The sequence below is a fragment of the Oncorhynchus keta genome, unplaced genomic scaffold (genome assembly GCF_023373465.1).
Source record: "Oncorhynchus keta strain PuntledgeMale-10-30-2019 unplaced genomic scaffold, Oket_V2 Un_scaffold_5444_pilon_pilon, whole genome shotgun sequence".
In the NCBI taxonomy this organism is placed as follows: domain Eukaryota; kingdom Metazoa; phylum Chordata; class Actinopteri; order Salmoniformes; family Salmonidae; genus Oncorhynchus; species Oncorhynchus keta.
The window spans coordinates 1,806,427-1,826,837 of NW_026290960.1; the positions used below are offsets into that span (position 1 = coordinate 1,806,427).

The 20,411-nt window shown below is 44.6% G+C and overlaps 1 protein-coding gene across 50 annotated transcripts in view; it reads right to left on the reverse strand.

Annotated features, from left to right (window-relative positions):
• LOC118362688 (proline-serine-threonine phosphatase-interacting protein 1-like) overlaps nt 1–20,411 on the reverse strand; it is a 33,697-nt gene that overhangs the window by 5,287 nt on the left and 7,999 nt on the right. For all 50 annotated transcript variants that reach the window (XR_008133519.1, XR_008133518.1, XR_008133517.1 and 47 more), the window contains exons 2-12: nt 12,547–12,647; nt 12,315–12,389; nt 8,227–8,261; nt 8,042–8,148; nt 7,872–7,934; nt 5,177–5,275; nt 2,808–2,853; nt 2,508–2,587; nt 733–831; nt 411–507; nt 107–197 (exon numbers count right to left, since the gene is read on the reverse strand). Coding sequence is in view for 43 of the 50 variants with exons in the window: in XM_052516835.1 (XP_052372795.1) it covers nt 107–197; nt 411–507; nt 733–831; nt 2,508–2,587; nt 2,808–2,853; nt 5,177–5,275; nt 7,872–7,934; nt 8,042–8,148; nt 8,227–8,261; nt 12,315–12,389; nt 12,547–12,647 (893 nt within the window). In the remaining 7 variants the exon portion in view is untranslated. The remainder of the gene's footprint in view (nt 1–106; nt 198–410; nt 508–732; nt 832–2,507; nt 2,588–2,807; nt 2,854–5,176; nt 5,276–7,871; nt 7,935–8,041; nt 8,149–8,226; nt 8,262–12,314; nt 12,390–12,546; nt 12,648–20,411) is intronic.

Here is a 20,411-nt window from a genome sequence, read left to right on the forward strand (position 1 = left end):
TTGTTTCACAGAAACACTATGGGGTGGTTTCCTGGACACAATTTAGCCTACTCCTCGATTGTCTTCAGGAAACTGCCCCTTCGAGTCCCAAGTTCTGCTAACTGACCTTTTCCTGACCCCTCCCCCACCGAAGCGAGCGCTGCCGTTGTTGTCACCCGTTGGCTCCCTCTCATAGTAGTTCTCAAACACAACAGGGTCTAGAGAGAAGAGGATGGAAGTCCACAGAAATTAAGCATAGGCGTATAATATTTCAAATGGCAAATGTTATTCAGAGGAAAAGTTACACTTGAAAAGCAGAGACACACAGTGCAAACCCGTTATAATTACTCTAAGATGTGTTCGACATTGGTGCCAATGTTGACAGTAACCCTGGCCCTTCACGCTCTGTCCTGTATTCAGTGAGCTTTTACCTGGTGGGCTTGAACCTGTTGTCTTCATCTCTATGAAACAGTTGTTATCTGCTGTGATGTCACACGTCTCCAGAATATTCCTCACCTCCTCGTAAAACTGCAAAAAAACATTTATCATATTCATGCTCAGTCTTCAAAGAGGCTTAATTGATTTAAAATGGTTCTGGTTGACAAATAGGATGCATTTTGGTTGATCACCAGATACATTGCATGTTAGGCAGTGTAGTACTGGTACTAACAGAGTTTAATGTAGACAGTAGTTCATGGACCCATCCATAATCCATTTGCCTATCGTCTGAAGTGTGGTCATTGTTGAGCTCACCTCGTCGTCTTTGACACATTGCACAGAGAAGTGATTACAGTGGTCCCAGAGGGCACACCTCAGGATAGTGATGCGGTCCACCTCCTGCTGCTGAAACACCTGGAACAGCAGAGACACACATACAGTACAAACCCTTAATCATCTATCCCTATATATACACACTGAACAAAAATATAAATGTAATGTAAAGAGTTGGTCCCATGTTTCATGAGATCCCAGAAATGTTCCATACACACAAAAAAAACGTATTTCTCTCTAATTTTGATCAAAAATGTGTTAACATCCCTGTTACTGAGCATTTGCAAAAATCGCTGAAGTTGGAGACTCCCTCACCAACTTCAAACATCTGCTATCTGACCAGCTAACCGATCCCATTTTCACCTACCTCATCCCCATACTGTTTTTATTTATTTACTTTTCTGCTCTTTTGCACACCAATATCTCTACCTGTACATGTCCATCTGATCATTTATCACTCCAGTATTAATCTGCAAAATTGTAATTATTCGCCTACCTCCTCATGCCTTTTGCACACAATGTATATAGACTCCCCTTTTTTTTCTACTGTGTTATTGACTTGTTAATTGTTTACTCCATGTGTAACTCTGTGTTTTCTGTTCACACTGCTATGCTTTATCTTGGCCAGGTCGCAGTTGCAAATGAGAACTTGTTCTCAACTAGCCTACCTGGTTAAATAAAGGTGAAATAAATAAAAAATTCTCCTTTGCCAAGATAATCCATCCACCTGACAGGTGTGGCAGATCAAGAAGCTGATTAAACAGCATGCTCATTACATAGGTGCACTTTGTGTTGGGGGCAATAAAAGGCCACTCTAAAACATGTAGTTTTGTCACACGGTTGGACACAGTACATCCAACCGGCCTCACAGCCGCAGACAACGTGTATGCTGTCAAGAGGGCGAGCGGTTTGCTGATGTCAATGTTGTGAACAGAGTGCCTCATGGTGGCGATGGGGTTATGGTATGGGCAGGAATAAGCTACGGACAACGAATGAAATTGCAATTTGAATGCACAAAAATACCGTGACGAGATAATGAGGCCCATTTTTTTATTTTTATATCTGTGACCAACAGATGCATATCTGTATTCGCAGTCATGTGAAATCCATAGATTAGTGCCTAATGCATTTATTTAAATTGACTGATTTCCTAATATTAACTGTAACTCCATAAAATAAATGACATTGTTGCATGTACATTTATATTTTTGTTAAGTATACAATCTGGCTCAAAAGCGACTGCATACATTAAGGAGGCTAACCAGACTAAATAGCTTTACAAGCTACTGTAATAGCTGAATCATCAGGCTTACCTGCTCAATCGGTAACATTCAATATTGTGCTTTAAGAGGCATAGACTACACTGTTAGAACAAAAGGTGCTATCTAGAACCTAAAAGGGTTCTTTGGCTGACCTCATAGGATAACCTTTTTTGGTTCCGTGTAGAACTTTCTGTGTAAAGGGTTCTACGTGGAACCCAAAAGGGTTCTACCTAGAACCAAAAAGGCATCTTCAAAGGGTTCTCCTACGGGGAAAACAGAATAACCCTTTTAGGTTCTAGATAGTACCTTTTTGTTCTAACAGTGTAGTCTATTCTGGATGTATGTACATGAGCCACAGGGGGGGTGTTATACTGAGAAATATAGGCCTACTCAGACATACTGCGGAAGGGGGCGTGGTGTGCTGTGGTGTGCTGTGGTGTGAGGTCGTAGTTGGGCTAGTAACAGTTGTGGGTGGGTGCAATGTGAAGCTCTAACCTCACACGTGCCCTTGTGTGTTCCCTCCCAGTCCTGACGAACGCTCTCCAGCTGCTCTACATTCAACATGTATTGTTTCTCTGTACAGGTGGAGCACAATAGAGGTTAGGGAATACTTTACATTTATTGCATCTTAAGCAGTCTTCTTTACTTGGATTACCATAATAAATACATGTTTTTTAAATAATCAGATCAATGATAATAAATTCGTAATGGATTTACAGATTCATTGATTCATTCATCCATTGATATTATCACCAATAAAGAAAAGTAGAGTATATTGTATGGTATGATTCAGACCTGCTTCAGTGACGGCTTGTCTGCATTGCTTGGCCTTGTGTTGTACCTGAGAAAGACAGCAGTAGAGGAACTGGTCATGCTCTGAATCAAAACGTGACTGCTAAGCAAACAAAAGAGACAGAAAATATCAGGATGCGTTCTCTTTACTCTCCTGACTCTCTGTTCCTCTACAGACCTCCATTTTCAGAACGCACACAGAACAAGCATTTCTAGTAAATAGATAACTCAATTCCAGGAATTGCCATCATTTCATTGGACATTCAGTTGCCTTGCATTATAACCAACTCATAGACTCACAGAACCAGTCTAGTTTAGAAAGAAGAAAAACAAGAGGTGGGTAAACTCTGCTCGCTGGTCGTGGTGAAAAAAGTAACACTTCCTATTCTTTCAATGCATTTTTCTGCAAAAGGTGGATGAACTGTTGGGCAAAAGAAAAAAGTGGGTAGACTGTGTTTACTTGTGTTTTCCTCCACTATACCACTGTTTTACTTGTAGTAGGAAAACAGTAGCAAAGGGAACTGTTTCATAGCCTTCTCTGATACTGAGAAATCAAGTTCCAGTAGCACAACAATAACTACAGTGCATTCGGGAAAGTATTTAGACTTTTTCCACATTTTGTTACGTTACAGGCTTATTCTAAAATGTATTAAATCGTTTTTTTTGTGTCATCAATCTACACACAATACCCCATAATGACAAAGCAAAACAGGTTTTTACCCTTTTTTTGCAAATGTATTTATTAAACAAAAATGGAAATATTACATTTACATTATTATTCAGATCCTTTACTCAGGACTTTGTTGCATCAACTTTGGTAGTGATCACAGACTCAGAGTGTTCTTGGGTATAACGCTACAAGCTTGGCACACTTGTATTTGGGGAGATTCTCCCATTCTTCTCTGCAGATCCTTTCAAGCTCTGTCAGGTTGGATGGGGAGCATCGCTGTACAGCTATTTCCAGGTCTCTCCAGAGAAGTTCGATTGGGTTCAAGTCCGGGCTCTGGCTGGGCCCTTAAAGGACATTCAGAGACTTGTCCCGAAGCCACTCCTGCATTATCTTGGCTGTGGGCTTAGGGTTGTCCTGTTCGAAGGTGAACCTTTGCCCCAGTCTGAGGTCCTGAGCACTCTGGAGCAGGTTACCATCAAGTATCTCTCTATACTTTGCTCCGTTCATCTTTCTCTCGATCCTGACTAGTCTCCCAGTCCCTGCCGCTGAAAAACATCCCCACAGCATGATGCTGCCACCACCCTGCTTCATTGTAGGGATGGTGCCAGGATTCCTCCAGATGTGACGCTTGGCATTCAGGCCAAATAGTTCAATTTTGGTTTCATCAGACCAGAGAATCTTGTTGAATCTTGTTTCTCATGGTCTGAGAGTCCTTTAGGTGGCTTTTGGCAAACTCCAAATGGGCTGTCATGTGCCTTTTACTGCGGAGTGGCTTCCGTCTGGCCACTCTACCATAAAGGCCTGCTTGGTGTAGTGCTACAGAGCTGGTTGTCCTTCTGAAAGGTTCTCCCATCTCCACAGAGAAACTCTGGAGCTCTGTCAGCGTGACCTCTGGGTTCTTGGTCACCTCCCTGACCAAGGCCTTTCTCCCCCGATTGCTCAGTTTGACTGGGCGGCCAGCTCTAAGAAGAGTCTTGGTGGTTCCAAACTTCTTCCATTTAAGAATGATGGAGGCCACTGTGTTCTTGGGGACCTTCAATGCTGCAGAAATGTTTTTGTACCCTTACCCAGATCTGTGCCTCGACACAATCCTGTCTCAGAGCTCCGCGGAAATTTCCTTCGACCTCATGGCTTGGTTTTTGCTCTGTCAACTGTGGGACCTTATATAGACAGGTGTGTGCCTTTCCAAATCATGTCCAATCAATCAGTTGAATTCACCACAGGTGAACTCCAATCTAGTTGTAGGAACATCTCAATGGATGATCAACGGAAACATGATGCACTTGAGCTCAATTTCGAGTCTCATAGCAAAGGGTCTGAATACTTGTAAATAAGGTATTTCTATTTTTATTTTTAATACATTTGCAAACATTTTATGAAAACCTGTTTTTGCTTTGTCATTATGGGTTATTGTGTAGAGACTGATGAATAAAAAATATAATTGAATTAATTTTAGAATAAGGCTGTAACGTAACTAAATGTGGAAAAAGTGAAGGGGTTTGAATACTTTCTGAATGCACTGAATAACGAGGGGTATTACATGTGTATAATTGCAGGGTTGGCAGTGGTGTTACCTTCTCAGACTGGTTTGGTGTTGTGGCTGTGTGTGTGTAATTCCAGGTATGGGGGATTACAATACTTTCTCAGACTGCTTGGGGGCTGTGTGTTTGTATAGTTCCAGGGTTTGGGGAGGTGGTGTTACCTTCTCAGACTGTTTTGTTGTTGTGGCTGTGGTGCTCCTGTCAGCAAGCTGCTCTGCCTCGTCTGCTTCTTTACATTTCTGCTCATAGGACTTCTTAGACTGGAGATGGACAGAAGAGACATTCAGGGAATCATCATTGAAGCAGCCACAGTGGTCTGTGGTGTCATGTTTTATGTAACAATCAATTAAAACAGTAGCCATGTTGGATCTCTGTAAAACTGTATGCAATGTCAAAATGGTGAATGGTACAGTCCTGACTTAGCAGTTTAAGCAAACATTTAGGTCAATATGTATTTCTGGCTTCAGATTGGTTGTTTCTTGTACAGGATAATCAGTCTTCACCACTTTAGCTCCATTTATGTCACTCTGCCATTGGCTCTTGTCACTTGTCTCACCACAGAGTAGCCTAATGATGTAGCTAATCTATTCGGTATGTACCTGCTCACATAGAGAATAGGGTTATATAGTGCCTTCGGAATGTATTCAGACCCCTTGACTTTTTCAACATTTTGTTGCGTTACATCCTTATTCTAAAATTGATTAAATAAAAAATTAAATCCTCATCAATCTACACACAATACCCCATAATTACAAAGTCAAATCATGTTTGTAGATTTTTTTGCAAATGTATTAAAATAAAAAAAAACTTAGTCAGACGCTTTGCTATGACTAAGGCTATGAATTCAATTGTTTGGATATGAGTTGTAAAGGCACACACCTGTCAAATAAGATCCTACAGTTGACAGTGCATGTCAGAGCAAAAACCAAGCCATGAGGTTGAAGGAATTGTCTATAAAGTTCTGAGACAGGATTGTGTCGAGGCACAGATCTGGGGAAGGGTACAAAAATATTTCTGCAACATTGAAGGTCCCCAAGAACATGGTGGCCTCCATCATTCTTAAATGGAAGAAGTTTGGACACTAAGACTCTTCATAGAGCTGGCCGCCCAGCCAATCGGGGGAGAAAGGCATTGATGAAAACCTGCTCCAGAGTGCTCAGGACCTCGGACTGGGGTGAAGGTTCACCTTCCAACAAGACAACGACCCTAAGCACACAGCCAAGACAACGCAGGAGTGGCTTTGGGACAAGGCTCTGAATGTCCCTGAGTGGCCCAGCCAGAGCCCGGACATGAACCCGATCGAACATCTCTGGAGACACCATGAAATAGCTGTGCAGGGACGATCCCCATCCAACTTGACAGAGCAATTAGCCGGCTGGTTAAAACCGGCACTTTTACTATAACGTTGATTAATGTGCACTGTCCCTGTAAAAATAAATAAACTCAAACTCAAACTCCCCATCCAACCTGACAGAGCTTGAGAGGATCTGATGAGAAGAATGGGAGAAACTCCCCAAATACAGGTGTGCCAAGCGTCATACCCAAGAATTCTCAAGGCTGTAATCACTGCCAAAGGTTCTTCAACAAAGTAATGAGTAAATGGTCTAAATACTTATGTGAATGTAATATTTCAGTTTTTTATTTTTAATACATTTGCAAAAATGTGTAAAAAACATATTTTTCTTTGTCATTATGGGATATTGTGTGTAGATTGATGAGGGAAAGAACACAATTTCATCCATTTTTGAAGTCAAGGGTTCTACCTTCCGAAGGCACTGTATACAAGATGTTATACAGGGTGTAAGTATGATACTGTAATGATACTCACAAAAATAGGCCTAAGTTTATATATATTTCAGCAATAAGGCCCGAGGAGATGTGATATGTGGACAATATACCACAGCTAAGGACTGTTCTTACCCTCTATGCAACGCGGAGTGCCTGGAATACAGCCCCTTAACTGTGATATATTGACCATATACCACAATCCCCCGAGGTGCCTTATTAATATTTTATAAACTGGTTACCAACGTAATTAGAATGCAAAACATACATGTTTTTGTCATACCCATGGTATACGGTTTGATATACCAGCCATCAGGGCTCAAATCACCAGGTTTATAATTGAGCATAAATCATGGGACTATGAGAGGTGAGATCCGTATTGATACAGACCAAAATTTTAATTTTCAAGGCCTGTGTTACCCTACCAGTTCCCCACTATAATAGGGCCAAAGTCTGTGGTTGGTGTGTGGGTGTGTATGTCTATACTTTGTTTCCTACCCTCTTCCTCTTGCAGAACTGCACTGTGATGTATGTTCTCTCTTGGGTAGCTCACCCATCTCTGAGAGGTAGCTGGGTCTACTGGGTGTAATGTCAGCCTTCCTCTTTTCTGGGTATGAACTCTTACACTGCACTCTAGAAAATGGTTATTTGGCTGTCCCCATAGGAGAACCCTTTTTGGTTCCAGCTAGAACCATTTCGGTTTTCAGGTGGAATCCTTTTGGGTTCAATGTAGAACACTCTGTGGAAAGGACACTCTGTGGACTTACAGGAGCAATTATGGTTAAGTGCTTTGCTCAAGGGCACGTAGGCAGATTTTTCACCTAGTCTGCTCTGAGATTCAAACCACTGACCTTTCAGTTACTGGCCCAATGCTCTTAAATGCTAGACTATCTGCCATCTGTCTCCTACAGGGACATCTGAAGCACCCTTAAATTCTAGATACCTTTTTTTCTAAGCGTGTGGATAAAGTCCCACTTTCAGACTGTTCTATTAACTTCTGTGTATGTACCTCTGTACTTAAACTGACTTACTAAGTAAGCATGTAATTTCCTGAGTAAATAGTATGCCTACCTCCATGGTCTTCTTGTATAAGGACACCTTCATCTTCTGAACTTTCTCCATAATCCCCTCAAACTGAACAAGGATAAACAACATGGTTGAAATTTACTGGCACCTCATAAATACAGGTTTTCAAAATGTATTTTCGAAATGAAATAAGCACTCAATAACACATTTCAAACCTTCCTCCTCTGTTCTTTCTGTCGCTCTCTGAATGTTTCCATCTTCTTGATCTCTTCCCGTAACATTCCGGATAGCTGGATATGCAGATTCCCAATGTTTTCAATTTCTGTCAAAGAAAACGGTTACTTTATTAAACTGTCATTGGGCTTTGTTGTGAGAGATGCAGTAGACAGGATAAACTTACGTGTTTTAAGTTGATCAAAGGAGGCTTTCAGAGTGCTGAAAAAATAGGAATGATGCATTTATCAATAACAGGTAGTGTAGCATACTAAATACTAGTTAAACACAGTACGCATAAACAGATTGCCAAATCACTGCATTCAACTGTATCTAGATATCAATAACTTGTCATGGTTCCACCTGTCACCAGAGGACAGCAGAGACCGTCCTAGAGACATGAACAACACTCTGGTGTGTCCAATTTATTCATTATGATTTCCCTGTTAAAAGAGGTGTGTTTTCTGTTGTCCTTTGCAGAAGCTTGAATTGTTTACCGTGTGCGTTTCCTGAGTGAGGTTTTGAGAATTAGTGTTGGTTGTTTTTTCATGTGTACTGTGATCCTGCCGGTACTGTTTCTCAGTAAAGTAAAGTATGTTTATCCTTAACCACTGATTCCTCGTCTGGTCTCTTCTCTGCACCTGGGTCCAACCTTACCACATCACAGCAAGCTTCTGCACCAAACATGGACCCAGCAGAGATCACTCAGATCAAGAATGTTGTAACCCACCAAGGAGCACTGCTGAGGCGGCAGCAAGAACAACTCTCCCAAATATCAGAGACCCTCCAGGCACTTACCGACTCCCTCCAAACACAGTCCAACCTCAACCCAAGAGGGGCCAATGTCCAAGTCTCATCGCCCAGTGTTACAGATGTCGCCATAGTTCCTCCAGGGAACCTGCACCGGGAACCCAAGATCCCATCCCCCGAGCGGTATGACGGCCACCCTGGAGCATGCAAGGGGTTCCTACCTCATTCAGTGTTCTCTGGTGTTCGAGCTACAGTCCTCCTTGTTCCACAACGATCGGCCATGATCGTCTACATCATCTCTCTACTCTCGGGCAAGGCCCTGGCGTGGGCAATGGCAGTGTGGGAACAGCAGCTACCAACCTGAAGCTCCATATTAGCCTTCATTGCTGAGTTACAAGTCTTCGACCACCCAGTCGGCGGGAGAGAAGCAGTCAGCCGACTGTTCAACATCTGCCAAGGGGCCAGACCAGTTGCTGACTTCGCCATTGAGTTCCACAACCTTGCCTCCAAGAGTGTGTAGAATATGGAGGTCCTGGAAACTGCTTTCCATCAGGGTTTGTCTAACTCCAAGGATGAAATGGCCTATCGGGAACTGGGAGAGGACCTTGAGTCCCTGATAATACTGGCAATCAGGATCGACAACCGCCTTGAATGCATGAGAAAGCGCCTTTCAGACTCCACCCCAGTATCTAGGTTTCCTGAGCACCTTAAGCCCCCCAAGCCCAGAATTGAGAAGCCCATGCAGCTGTGACTCACACGTCAGAGTCCACAGGTGCGTGAAAGGCGCATCTGCGACGGCTGCTGCCTCTACTGCGGAGGTCTCTGCCATCTCCGTGCTATATCTCCAGAGCTGACGGGAAACGCCAGGACAAGGGGAGACCCTGACGAGCTGTGCAGATACCTCTCAGTCACCGTCTGTCACTACTCGCAACTCTCCACTGGGACAACCGTCAACATCAGATTCAATCCTTCGTGGACTCCGGGGCCACAGATAATTTTATTGATCAGGACTTCACCAGATAATTACCAATCACCTGCGTGAAGTGTCCCATCCCTCTGCAGATTCAAGCCCTCGATGGATGGCCCATTTGCTCTGGTCAGGTGGAATATCAGACCAAGCCCATTCTACTGCAGGCTGGGGTGAAACACAGACTCTTAGTTTTCTGCTCCCTAGAAACCCCCTTATCCTAGGGTACCCCTGGCTAGCACTACATAACCCACTATTCTCCTGGTCCACGGGACACCTACTAGACTGGGGTAAGGACTGCCAGTCTAAATGTCTAAGACCCCCACCAAGAGCCTCGCCATGTCCACCAGCATCCATTGAAGTCCAAGACTTCTCCGCTCTCCCTCCTGAATACTTCGACCTCCCGGAGGCCTGCAGTAAGAGGCAAGCTGCCACCCTTCTTCCACATCGTTCATACGACTGTGCCATAGGACTCCTACCCGGCTCCACACCTAACCAGGGCCGTCTGTACAATCTCTCAACCCCTGAAGCAGCAGTCATGGACAATTACATCCGGGAGTCGCTAGAGGCAGGTTTCATTAGCCCCTCTACATCTCTAGCTGGTGCAGGCTTCTTCGTGGGTAAGAAGGATGGAGGCCTGCGTCCTTGCATCGATTACAGAGGGCTGAACTGAATTACGATCAAGAATCGTTACCCTCTGCCCCTGATGTCTTGGAATTGGCCCAATTCTTCACCAAACTGGACCTCCGCAACCCTTAAAATCTGGTGAGAATCAGGGAGATGAGTGGTAAACTGCCTTTAACACCGCTAGTGGACACTATGAGTATTTAATCATGCCCTTTGGATTATCAAACTCACCGGCAGTCTTTCAAGCATTGATTAATGACACTCAAATCGGTTTCTCTTGGTTTACCTCAAAAACATCCTAATCTTCTCCAAAACCCTTCCAGACCACATACTGCATGTCCACCAAGTCTTGAGATGCCTCCTGCAGAGCCAACTATATGTCAAGATGGAGAAGTGTGAGTTCCACGTATCCCAGGATTCCTTCCTGGGTCACATTATCTCTACCACAGGCATCCAAATGGACCCCAAAAAGGTTGAGGCGGTCGCCCACTGTCCCCGTCCCATCTCACTCAAGCAGGCCCAGCGGTTCCTTGGGTGAAACAATTTTAACAGGTGTTTTATACTCAACTTTGGTGCAGTGGCAGCGCCTCTCTCGGTCCTAACCTGCATGTCAATTTGCCCAGCGTCGTCCGGGTTTGGCCGGGGTAGGCCGTCAGTGTAAATAAGAATTTGTTCTTAACTGACTTGCCTAGTTAAATAAAGGTTATATAATTTTTAAAAAGTCCCAGATCCGTTTTTGCTACACTCATGAGGTTGACAGGGCATTCATAGAGCTTAAGGGATGCTTCACCTCTGGACCCATCCTCGTTCATCCTGATCCTACTCTGCCCTTTGTTGTAGAGGTGGACGCCTCGGACACCGGAGCAGGGGTGGTCCTTTCACAGCAGAACGAAGAGGACAAGAAACTGCACCCATGCGCATTTCTCTCCAAGTGGTTCTCGCCAGCGGAACGCAACTACGATGTAGGCAACAGTGAGCTCTTGGCAGTTAAGTGGGCCCTTAAGAACTTGGTCTCCATTCAAGAAGCCAAGAGGTTGAACGCTCGCCAGGCTAGGTGGGCTCTGTTTTCTAACAGGTTTGATTTCACACAAGCCTATCGCTCGGGATCCAAGAATCAGAAAGCATGTGCCCTGTCCCGCCAACACGATACCTCTAATGAGGAGAGGGACTCTGGACCCATCATCCACAGCTCCCGCATTGTGGACTCTGTGATATGGAGTATTGAGACCACGGTCCGACAAGCCCAGACACGAGAACCTGACCCAAGGCGAAAATGATTTCCCTGTTAAGAGGTGTGTTTTCTGTTGTCCTTTGCAGAAGCTTGAATTGTTTACTGTGTGCGCTTGTTTCCTGAGTGAGTTTTCAAGACTTAGTGTTTGTTGCTTCAAGTGTACTGTGATCCTGCGGCTACTGTTTCTCAGTAAATTATTATGTTTATCCTTAACCACTGATTCCTTGTCTGGTCTCTTCTCTTCGTCCAACTTTACCATGTCACATGACTGGCTAATTAACAATGGTGTAAAGATTAACTGTGTGAACAGGAAACTGGATTGAGGATGCACACACACAGACATTTTTTCTCTCTCTCTCTGTTGGAAATTATTCCACGAGGGCTAGAATGTGTGACATAATGGCATTGTGTGCCACTACAACCCTGACTCTATCATTATTATGTTCTAAAAATACCACTATTATTCTATTGACTACCTATTATATTGCCTGTGAAGTGGTTGTGGCATATAAGCAAGTAGCAGGTGCGCCACGCCAGGTAATGGCAAATTATTTTAAAAAACAACAACATTACATTTGATTTGGGCCAACGTCCCCACCAATGTTATTTGTATCTGTTATGACAGCATTTTTGCTAACTTGTGCATAGTAGGTAAAATGTTCCAAACATATCATCTCTATGTACGTAACCAGCCATTTACCTGATCTCTGTCTGCCCCCCAGCTTTACGTGCTATTGTCACCAGATCCTTCCCATACCTCTCTTCTGCCATGGCCCTGTAGACAGACAAACAGGCAGACTTAAAAGGACGTTTTTTGTAGAGTGTAGACCAATCTTTGAGTTGTATGAACATTCCGATTCGGTGTGCAATCACTGCTGACCATCCCTGCGTGCATTTTGTATGAAGTTCTAATGACGTCAGAGAAACCCTACCTCATCTTCAGCACTTCCTCCACATCTTTGCACATCCGCCTGCCATCACATAGTCTCTGAATCAGAACCTCATAGCCCTGATGATTAGTGAAATCAACTCCCTACAGAGAGAGAAAGAGATGTGTTGTAATCCAGTTACACAACAATAGTTACAAAATAAACGTTTGACTCAAACTGCCCAGTGGTTTGTCTCTGTATTTAGTGGCACATACTGAACAGTTAGATTCCACAGAAGTTGGAACTTGTTTAGGGATTGGTTCCCATAGAATGGGGTCTAGTGTCTTTACAACATGGTATATGAACCTGGTGAAATTCACAAAGCATTTAAGATTGATATTACGTTTCACTGAAATGTGCATTGCGTCATAAAAACTTGTTACAGTACTTACAAACAGACAATATAACTGTCCAGAGGACTGTCCAGAGGACCATAGAATATTCACTTTGAACAACTTTTATTTGCAGACAGTATAATAGAAACCCATTTAATATGTTCTCTTTCATGTCTGAAGATGACAGGTAGATTATCAACTGTTGCCTGGACAATGAGAGGGCTAAATTCGTAACCACCGTGAGCAGGAAGGGAGCCATAGCAACCAACGCCTCAGGGAACATCTGTGCAAAAATACTATGATACCTCACAAGTTAAACAGAATATAACAGATGTGGAAATTGTGGTGAAAGCACAGTGACTATCCCACAGTACCTATCCTACAGTGCCTATCCTACAGTGACTATCCTACAGTGCCTATCCTACAGTGCCTATCCTACAGTGACTATCCTACAGTGCCTATCCTACATTGCCTATCCTACAGTGCCTATCCTACAGTGCCTATCCTACAGTAACTATCCTACAGTGCCTATCCTACAGTGCCTATCCTACAGTGCCTATCCTACAGTGACTATCCTACAGTGCCTATCCTACAGTGACTATCCTACAGTGCCTATCCTACAGTGCCTATCCTACAGTGACTATCCTACAGTGCCTATCCTACAGTACCTATCCTACAGTGACTATCCTACAGTGCCTATCCTACAGTGCCTATCCTACAGTGACTATCCTACAGTGCCTATCCTACAGTACCTATCCTACAGTGACTATCCTACAGTGCCTATCCTACAGTGACTATCCTACAGTGCCTATCCTACAGTACCTATCCTACAGTGACTATCCTACAGTGCCTATCCTACAGTGCCTATCCTACAGTGACTATCCTACAGTGCCTATCCTACAGTACCTATCCTACAGTGACTATCCTACAGTGCCTATCCTACAGTGACTATCCTACAGTGCCTATCCTACAGTGCCTATCCCACAGTGACTATCCCACAGTGACTATCCTACAGTGCCTATCCTACAGTGACTATCCTACAGTGCCTATCCTACAGTACCTATCCTACAGTGACTATCCTCCAGTGCCTATCCTACAGTTCCTATCCTACAGTGACTATCCTACAGTGACTATCCTACAGTGCCTATCCTACAGTGCCTATCCTACAGTGACTATCCTACAGTGACTATCCTACAGTGCCTATCATACAGTGCCTATCCTACAGTGCCTATCCTACAGTGACTATCCTACAGTGCCTATCCTACAGTGACTATCCTACAGTGCCTATCCTACAGTGACTATCCTACAGTGACTATCCTATAGTGCCTATCCTACAGTACCTATCCTACAGTGCCTATCCTACAGTGCCTATCCTACAGTGCCTATCCTACAGTGACTATCCTACAGTGCCTATCCTACAGTGCCTATCCTACAGTGACTATCCTACAGTGACTATCCTACAGTGCCTATCCTACAGTACCTATCCTACAGTGCCTATCCTACAGTGCCTATCCTACAGTGCCTATCCTACAGTGACTATCCTACAGTGCCTATCCTACAGTGCCTATCTTACAGTGCCTATCCTACAGTGACTATCCTATAGTGCCTATCCTACAGTACCTATACTACAGTGACTATTCTACAGTGCCTATCCTACAGTACCTATCATACAGTGCCTATCCTACAGTGCCTATCCTACAGTGCCTATCCTACAGTACCTATCCTACAGTGCCTATCCTACAGTGCCTATTCTACAGTACCTATCCTACAGTGACTATCCTACAGTGCCTATCCTACAGTGCCTATCCTACAGTGACTATCATACAGTGACTATCCTACAGTGCCTATCCTACAGTGCCTATCCTACAGTACCTATCCTACAGTGCCTATCATACAGTGCCTATCCTACAGTGCCTATCCTACAGTGCCTATCCTATAGTGACTATCCTACAGTGCCTATCCTACAGTGCCTATCCTACAGTGACTATCCTACAGTGCCTATCCTACAGTGACTATCCTACAGTGCCTATCCTACAGTGACTATCCTACAGTGCCTATCCTACAGTGCCTATCCTACAGTGACTATCCTACAGTGCCTATCCTACAGTGACTATCCTACAGTGACTATCCTACAGTGCCTATCCTACGGTGACTATCCTACAGTGCATATCCTACCGTACCTATCCTACAGTGACTATCCTACAGTGCCTATCCTACAGTGCCTATCCTACAGTGCCTATCCTACAGTGACTATCCTACAGTGCCTATCCTACAGTGACTATCCTACAGTGCCTATCCTACAGTGACTATCCTACAGTGCCTATCCTACAGTGACTATCCTACAGTGACTATCCTACAGTGCCTATCCTACATTGCCTATCCTACAGTGCCTATCCTACAGTGCCTATCCTACAGTGCCTATCCTACAGTGCCTATCCTACAGTGACTATCCTACAGTGCCTATCCTCCAGTGCCTATCCTACAGATCCTATCCTACAGTGACTATCCTACAGTGACTATCCTACAGTGCCTATCCTACAGTGACTATCCTACAGTGACTATCCTACAGTGCCTATCATACAGTGCCTATCCTACAGTGCCTATCCTACAGTGACTATCCTACAGTGCCTATCCCACAGTGACTATCCTACAGTGCCTATCCTACAGTGACTATCCTACAGTGACTATCCTATAGTGCCTATCCTACAGTACCTATCCTACAGTGCCTATCCTACAGTGCCTATCCTACAGTGCCTATCCTACAGTGACTATCCTACAGTGCCTATCCTACAGTGCCTATCCTACAGTGACTATCCTACAGTGCCTATCCTACAGTGACTATCCTACAGTGACTATCCTACAGTGCCTATCCTACGGTGACTATCCTACAGTGCATATCCTACCGTACCTATCCTACAGTGACTATCCTACAGTGCCTATCCTACAGTGACTATCCTACAGTGCCTATCCTACAGTGACTATCCTACAGTGCCTATCCTACAGTGACTATCCTACAGTGCCTATCCTACAGTGACTATCCTACAGTGACTATCCTACAGTGCCTATCCTACATTGCCTATCCTACAGTGCCTATCCTACAGTGCCTATCCTACAGTGACTATCCTACAGTGCCTATCCTACAGTGACTATCCTACAGTGACTATCCTACAGTGCCTATCCTACAGTGACTATCCTCCAGTGCCTATCCTACAGATCCTATCCTACAGTGACTATCCTACAGTGACTATCCTACAGTGCCTATCCTACAGTGCCTATCCTACAGTGACTATCCTACAGTGACTATCCTACAGTGCCTATCATACAGTGCCTATCCTACAGTGCCTATCCTACAGTGACTATCCTACAGTGCCTATCCTACAGTGACTATCCTACAGTGCCTATCCTACAGTGACTATCCTACAGTGACTATCCTATAGTGCCTATCCTACAGTACCTATCCTACAGTGCCTATCCTACAGTGCCTATCCTACAGTGCCTATCCTACAGTGACTATCCTACAGTGCCTATCCTACAGTGCCTATCCTACAGTACCTATCCTACAGTGCCTATCCTACAGTGCCTATCCTACAGTACCTATCCTACAGTGCCTATCCTACAGTGCCTATTCTACAGTACCTATCCTACAGTGACTATCCTACAGTGCCTATCCTACAGTGACTATCCTACAGTGCCTATCCTACAGTGCCTATCCTACAGTGACTATCATACAGTGACTATCCTACAGTGCCTATCCTACAGTGCCTATCCTACAGTACCTATCCTACAGTGCCTATCCTTCAGTGACTATCCTACAGTGACTATCCTACAGTGCCTATCGTACAGTGACTATCCTACAGTGCCTATCCTACAGTGACTATCCTCCAGTGCCTATCCTACAGTTCCTATCCTACAGTGACTATCCTACAGTGACTATCCTACAGTGCCTATCCTACAGTGCCTATCCTACAGTGACTATCCTACAGTGACAATCCTACAGTGCCTATCATACAGTGCCTATCCTACAGTGCCTATCCTACAGTGACTATTCTACAGTGCCTATCCTACAGTGACTATCCTACAGTGACTATCCTATAGTGCCTATCCTACAGTACCTATCCTACAGTGCCTATCCTACAGTGCCTATCCTACAGTGCCTATCCTACAGTGACTATCCTACAGTGCCTATCCTACAGTGCCTATCCTACAGTGACTATCCTACAGTGCCTATCCTACAGTGCCTATCCTACAGTGCCTATCCTACAGTACCTATACTACAGTGACTATTCTACAGTGCCTATCCTACAGTACCTATCCTACAGTGACTATCCTACAGTGCCTATCCTACAGTGCCTATCCTACAGTACCTATCCTACAGTGCCTATCCTACAGTGCCTATTCTACAGTACCTATCCTACAGTGACTATCCTACAGTGCCTATCCTACAGTGCCTATCCTACAGTGCCTATCCTACAGTGACTATCATACAGTGACTATCCTACAGTGCCTATCCTACAGTGCCTATCCTACAGTACCTATCCTACAGTGCCTATCCTACAGTGACTATCCTACAGTGCCTATCCTACAGTGACTATCCTACAGTGCCTATCCTACAGTGACTATCCTCCAGTGCCTATCCTACAGCTCCTATCCTACAGTGACTATCCGACAGTGACTATCCTACAGTGCCTATCCTACAGTGCCTATCCTACAGTGACTATCCTACAGTGACTATCCTACAGTGCCTATCATACAGTGCCTATCCTACAGTGCCTATCCCACAGTGACTATCCTACAGTGCCTATCCTACAGTGACTATCCTACAGTGCCTATCCTACAGTGACTATCCTACAGTGACTATCCTATAGTGCCTATCCTACAGTACCTATCCTACAGTGCCTATCCTACAGTGCCTATCCTACAGTGCCTATCCTACAGTGACTATCCTACAGTGCCTATCCTACAGTGCCTATCCTACAGTGACTATCCTACAGTGCCTATCCGACAGTGCCTATCCTACAGTGCCTATCCTACAGTGCCTATCCTACAGTGCCTATCCTACAGTGCCTATCCTACAGTGCCTATCCTACAGTGACTATCCTATTGTGCCTATCCTACAGTACCTATCCTACAGTGACTATCCTACAGTGCCTATCCTACAGTGACTATCCTACAGTGCCTATCCTACAGTGACTATCCTACAGTGACTATCATACAGTGACTATCCTACAGTGCCTATCGTACAGTGCCTATCCTACAGTACCTATCCTACAGTGCCTATCATACAGTGCCTATCCTACAGTGCCTATCCTACAGTGCCTATCCTACAGTGCCTATCCTATAGTGACTATCCTACAGTGCCTATCCTACAGTGCCTATCCTACAGTGACTATCCTACAGTGCCTATCCTACAGTGCCTATCCTACAGTGCCTATCCTACAGTGACTATCCTACAGTGCCTATCCTACAGTGACTATCCTACAGTGCCTATCCTACAGTGACTATCCTCCAGTGCCTATCCTACAGTTCCTATCCTACAGTGACTATCCTACAGTGACTATCCTACAGTGCCTATCCTACAGTGCCTATCCTACAGTGACTATCCTACAGTGACTATCCTACAGTGCCTATCATACAGTGCCTATCCTACAGTGCCTATCCTACAGTGACTATCCTACAGTGCCTATCCTACAGTGACTATCCTACAGTGCCTATCCTACAGTGACTATCCTACAGTGACTATCCTATAGTGCCTATCCTACAGTACCTATCCTACAGTGCCTATCCTACAGTGCCTATCCTACAGTGCCTATCCTACAGTGACTATCCTACAGTGCCTATCCTACAGTGCCTATCCTACAGTGACTATCCTACAGTGCCTATCCGACAGTACCTATCCTACAGTGCCTATCCTACAGTGCCTATCCTACAGTGCCTATCCTACAGTGCCTATCCTACAGTGCCTATCCTACAGTGACTATCCTATTGTGCCTATCCTACAGTACCTATCCTACAGTGACTATCCTACAGTGCCTATCCTACAGTGACTATCCTACAGTGCCTATCCTACAGTGACTATCCTACAGTGACTATCATACAGTGACTATCCTACAGTGCCTATCGTACAGTGCCTATCCTACAGTACCTATCCTACAGTGCCTATCATACAGTGCCTATCCTACAGTGCCTATCCTACAGTGCCTATCCTACAGTGCCTATCCTATAGTGACTATCCTACAGTGCCTATCCTACAGTGCCTATCCTACAGTGACTATCCTACAGTGCCTATCCTACAGTGCCTATCCCACAGTGACTATCCCACAGTGCCTATCCTACAGTGCCTATCCTACAGTGCCTATCCTACAGTGACTATCCTACAGTGCCTATCCTACAGTGCCTATCCCACAGTGACTATCCCACAGTGACTATCCTACAGTGCCTATCCTACAGTGACTATCCTACAGTGCCTATCCTACAGTACCTATCCTACAGTGACTATCCTCCAGTGCCTATCCTACAGTTCCTATCCTACAGTGACTATCCTACAGTGACTATCCTACAGTGCCTATCCTACAGTGCCTATCATACAGTGACTATCCTACAGTGCCTATCCTACAGTGACTATCCTACAGTGCCTATCCTACAGTGACTATCCTACAGTGACTATCATATAGTGCCTATCCTACAATACCTATCCTACAGTGCCTATCCTACAGTGCCTATCCTACAGTGACTATCCTACAGTGCCTATCCCACAGTGACTATCCCACAGTGCCTATCCTACAGTGCCTATCCTACAGTGCCTATCCTACAGTGACTATCCTACAGTGCCTATCCTACAGTGCCTATCCCACAGTGACTATCCCACAGTGACTATCCTACAGTGCCTATCCTACAGTGACTATCCTACAGTGCCTATCCTACAGTACCTATCCTACAGTGACTATCCTCCAGTGCCTATCCTACAGTTCCTATCCTACAGTGACTATCCTACAGTGACTATCCTACAGTGCCTATCCTACAGTGACTATCCTACAGTGCCTATCCTACAGTGACTATCCTACAGTGCCTATCCTACAGTGACTATCCTACAGTGACTATCCTATAGTGCCTATCCTACAGTACCTATCCTACAGTGCCTATCCTACAGTGCCTATCCTACAGTGCCTATCCTACAGTGACTATCCTACAGTGCCTATCCTACAGTGCCTATCCTACAGTGCCTATCCTACAGTGCCTATCCTACAGTGCCTATCCTACAGTGCCTATCCTACAGTGCCTATCCTACAGTGCCTATCCTACAGTGACTATCCTACAGTGCCTATCCTACAGTGCCTATCCTACAGTGACTATCCTATAGTGCCTATCCTACAGTACCTATACTACAGTGACTATTCTACAGTGCCTATCCTACAGTACCTATCCTACAGTGACTATCCTACAGTGCCTATCCTACAGTGCCTATCCTACAGTACCTATCCTACAGTGCCTATCCTACAGTGCCTATTCTACAGTACCTATCCTACAGTACCTATC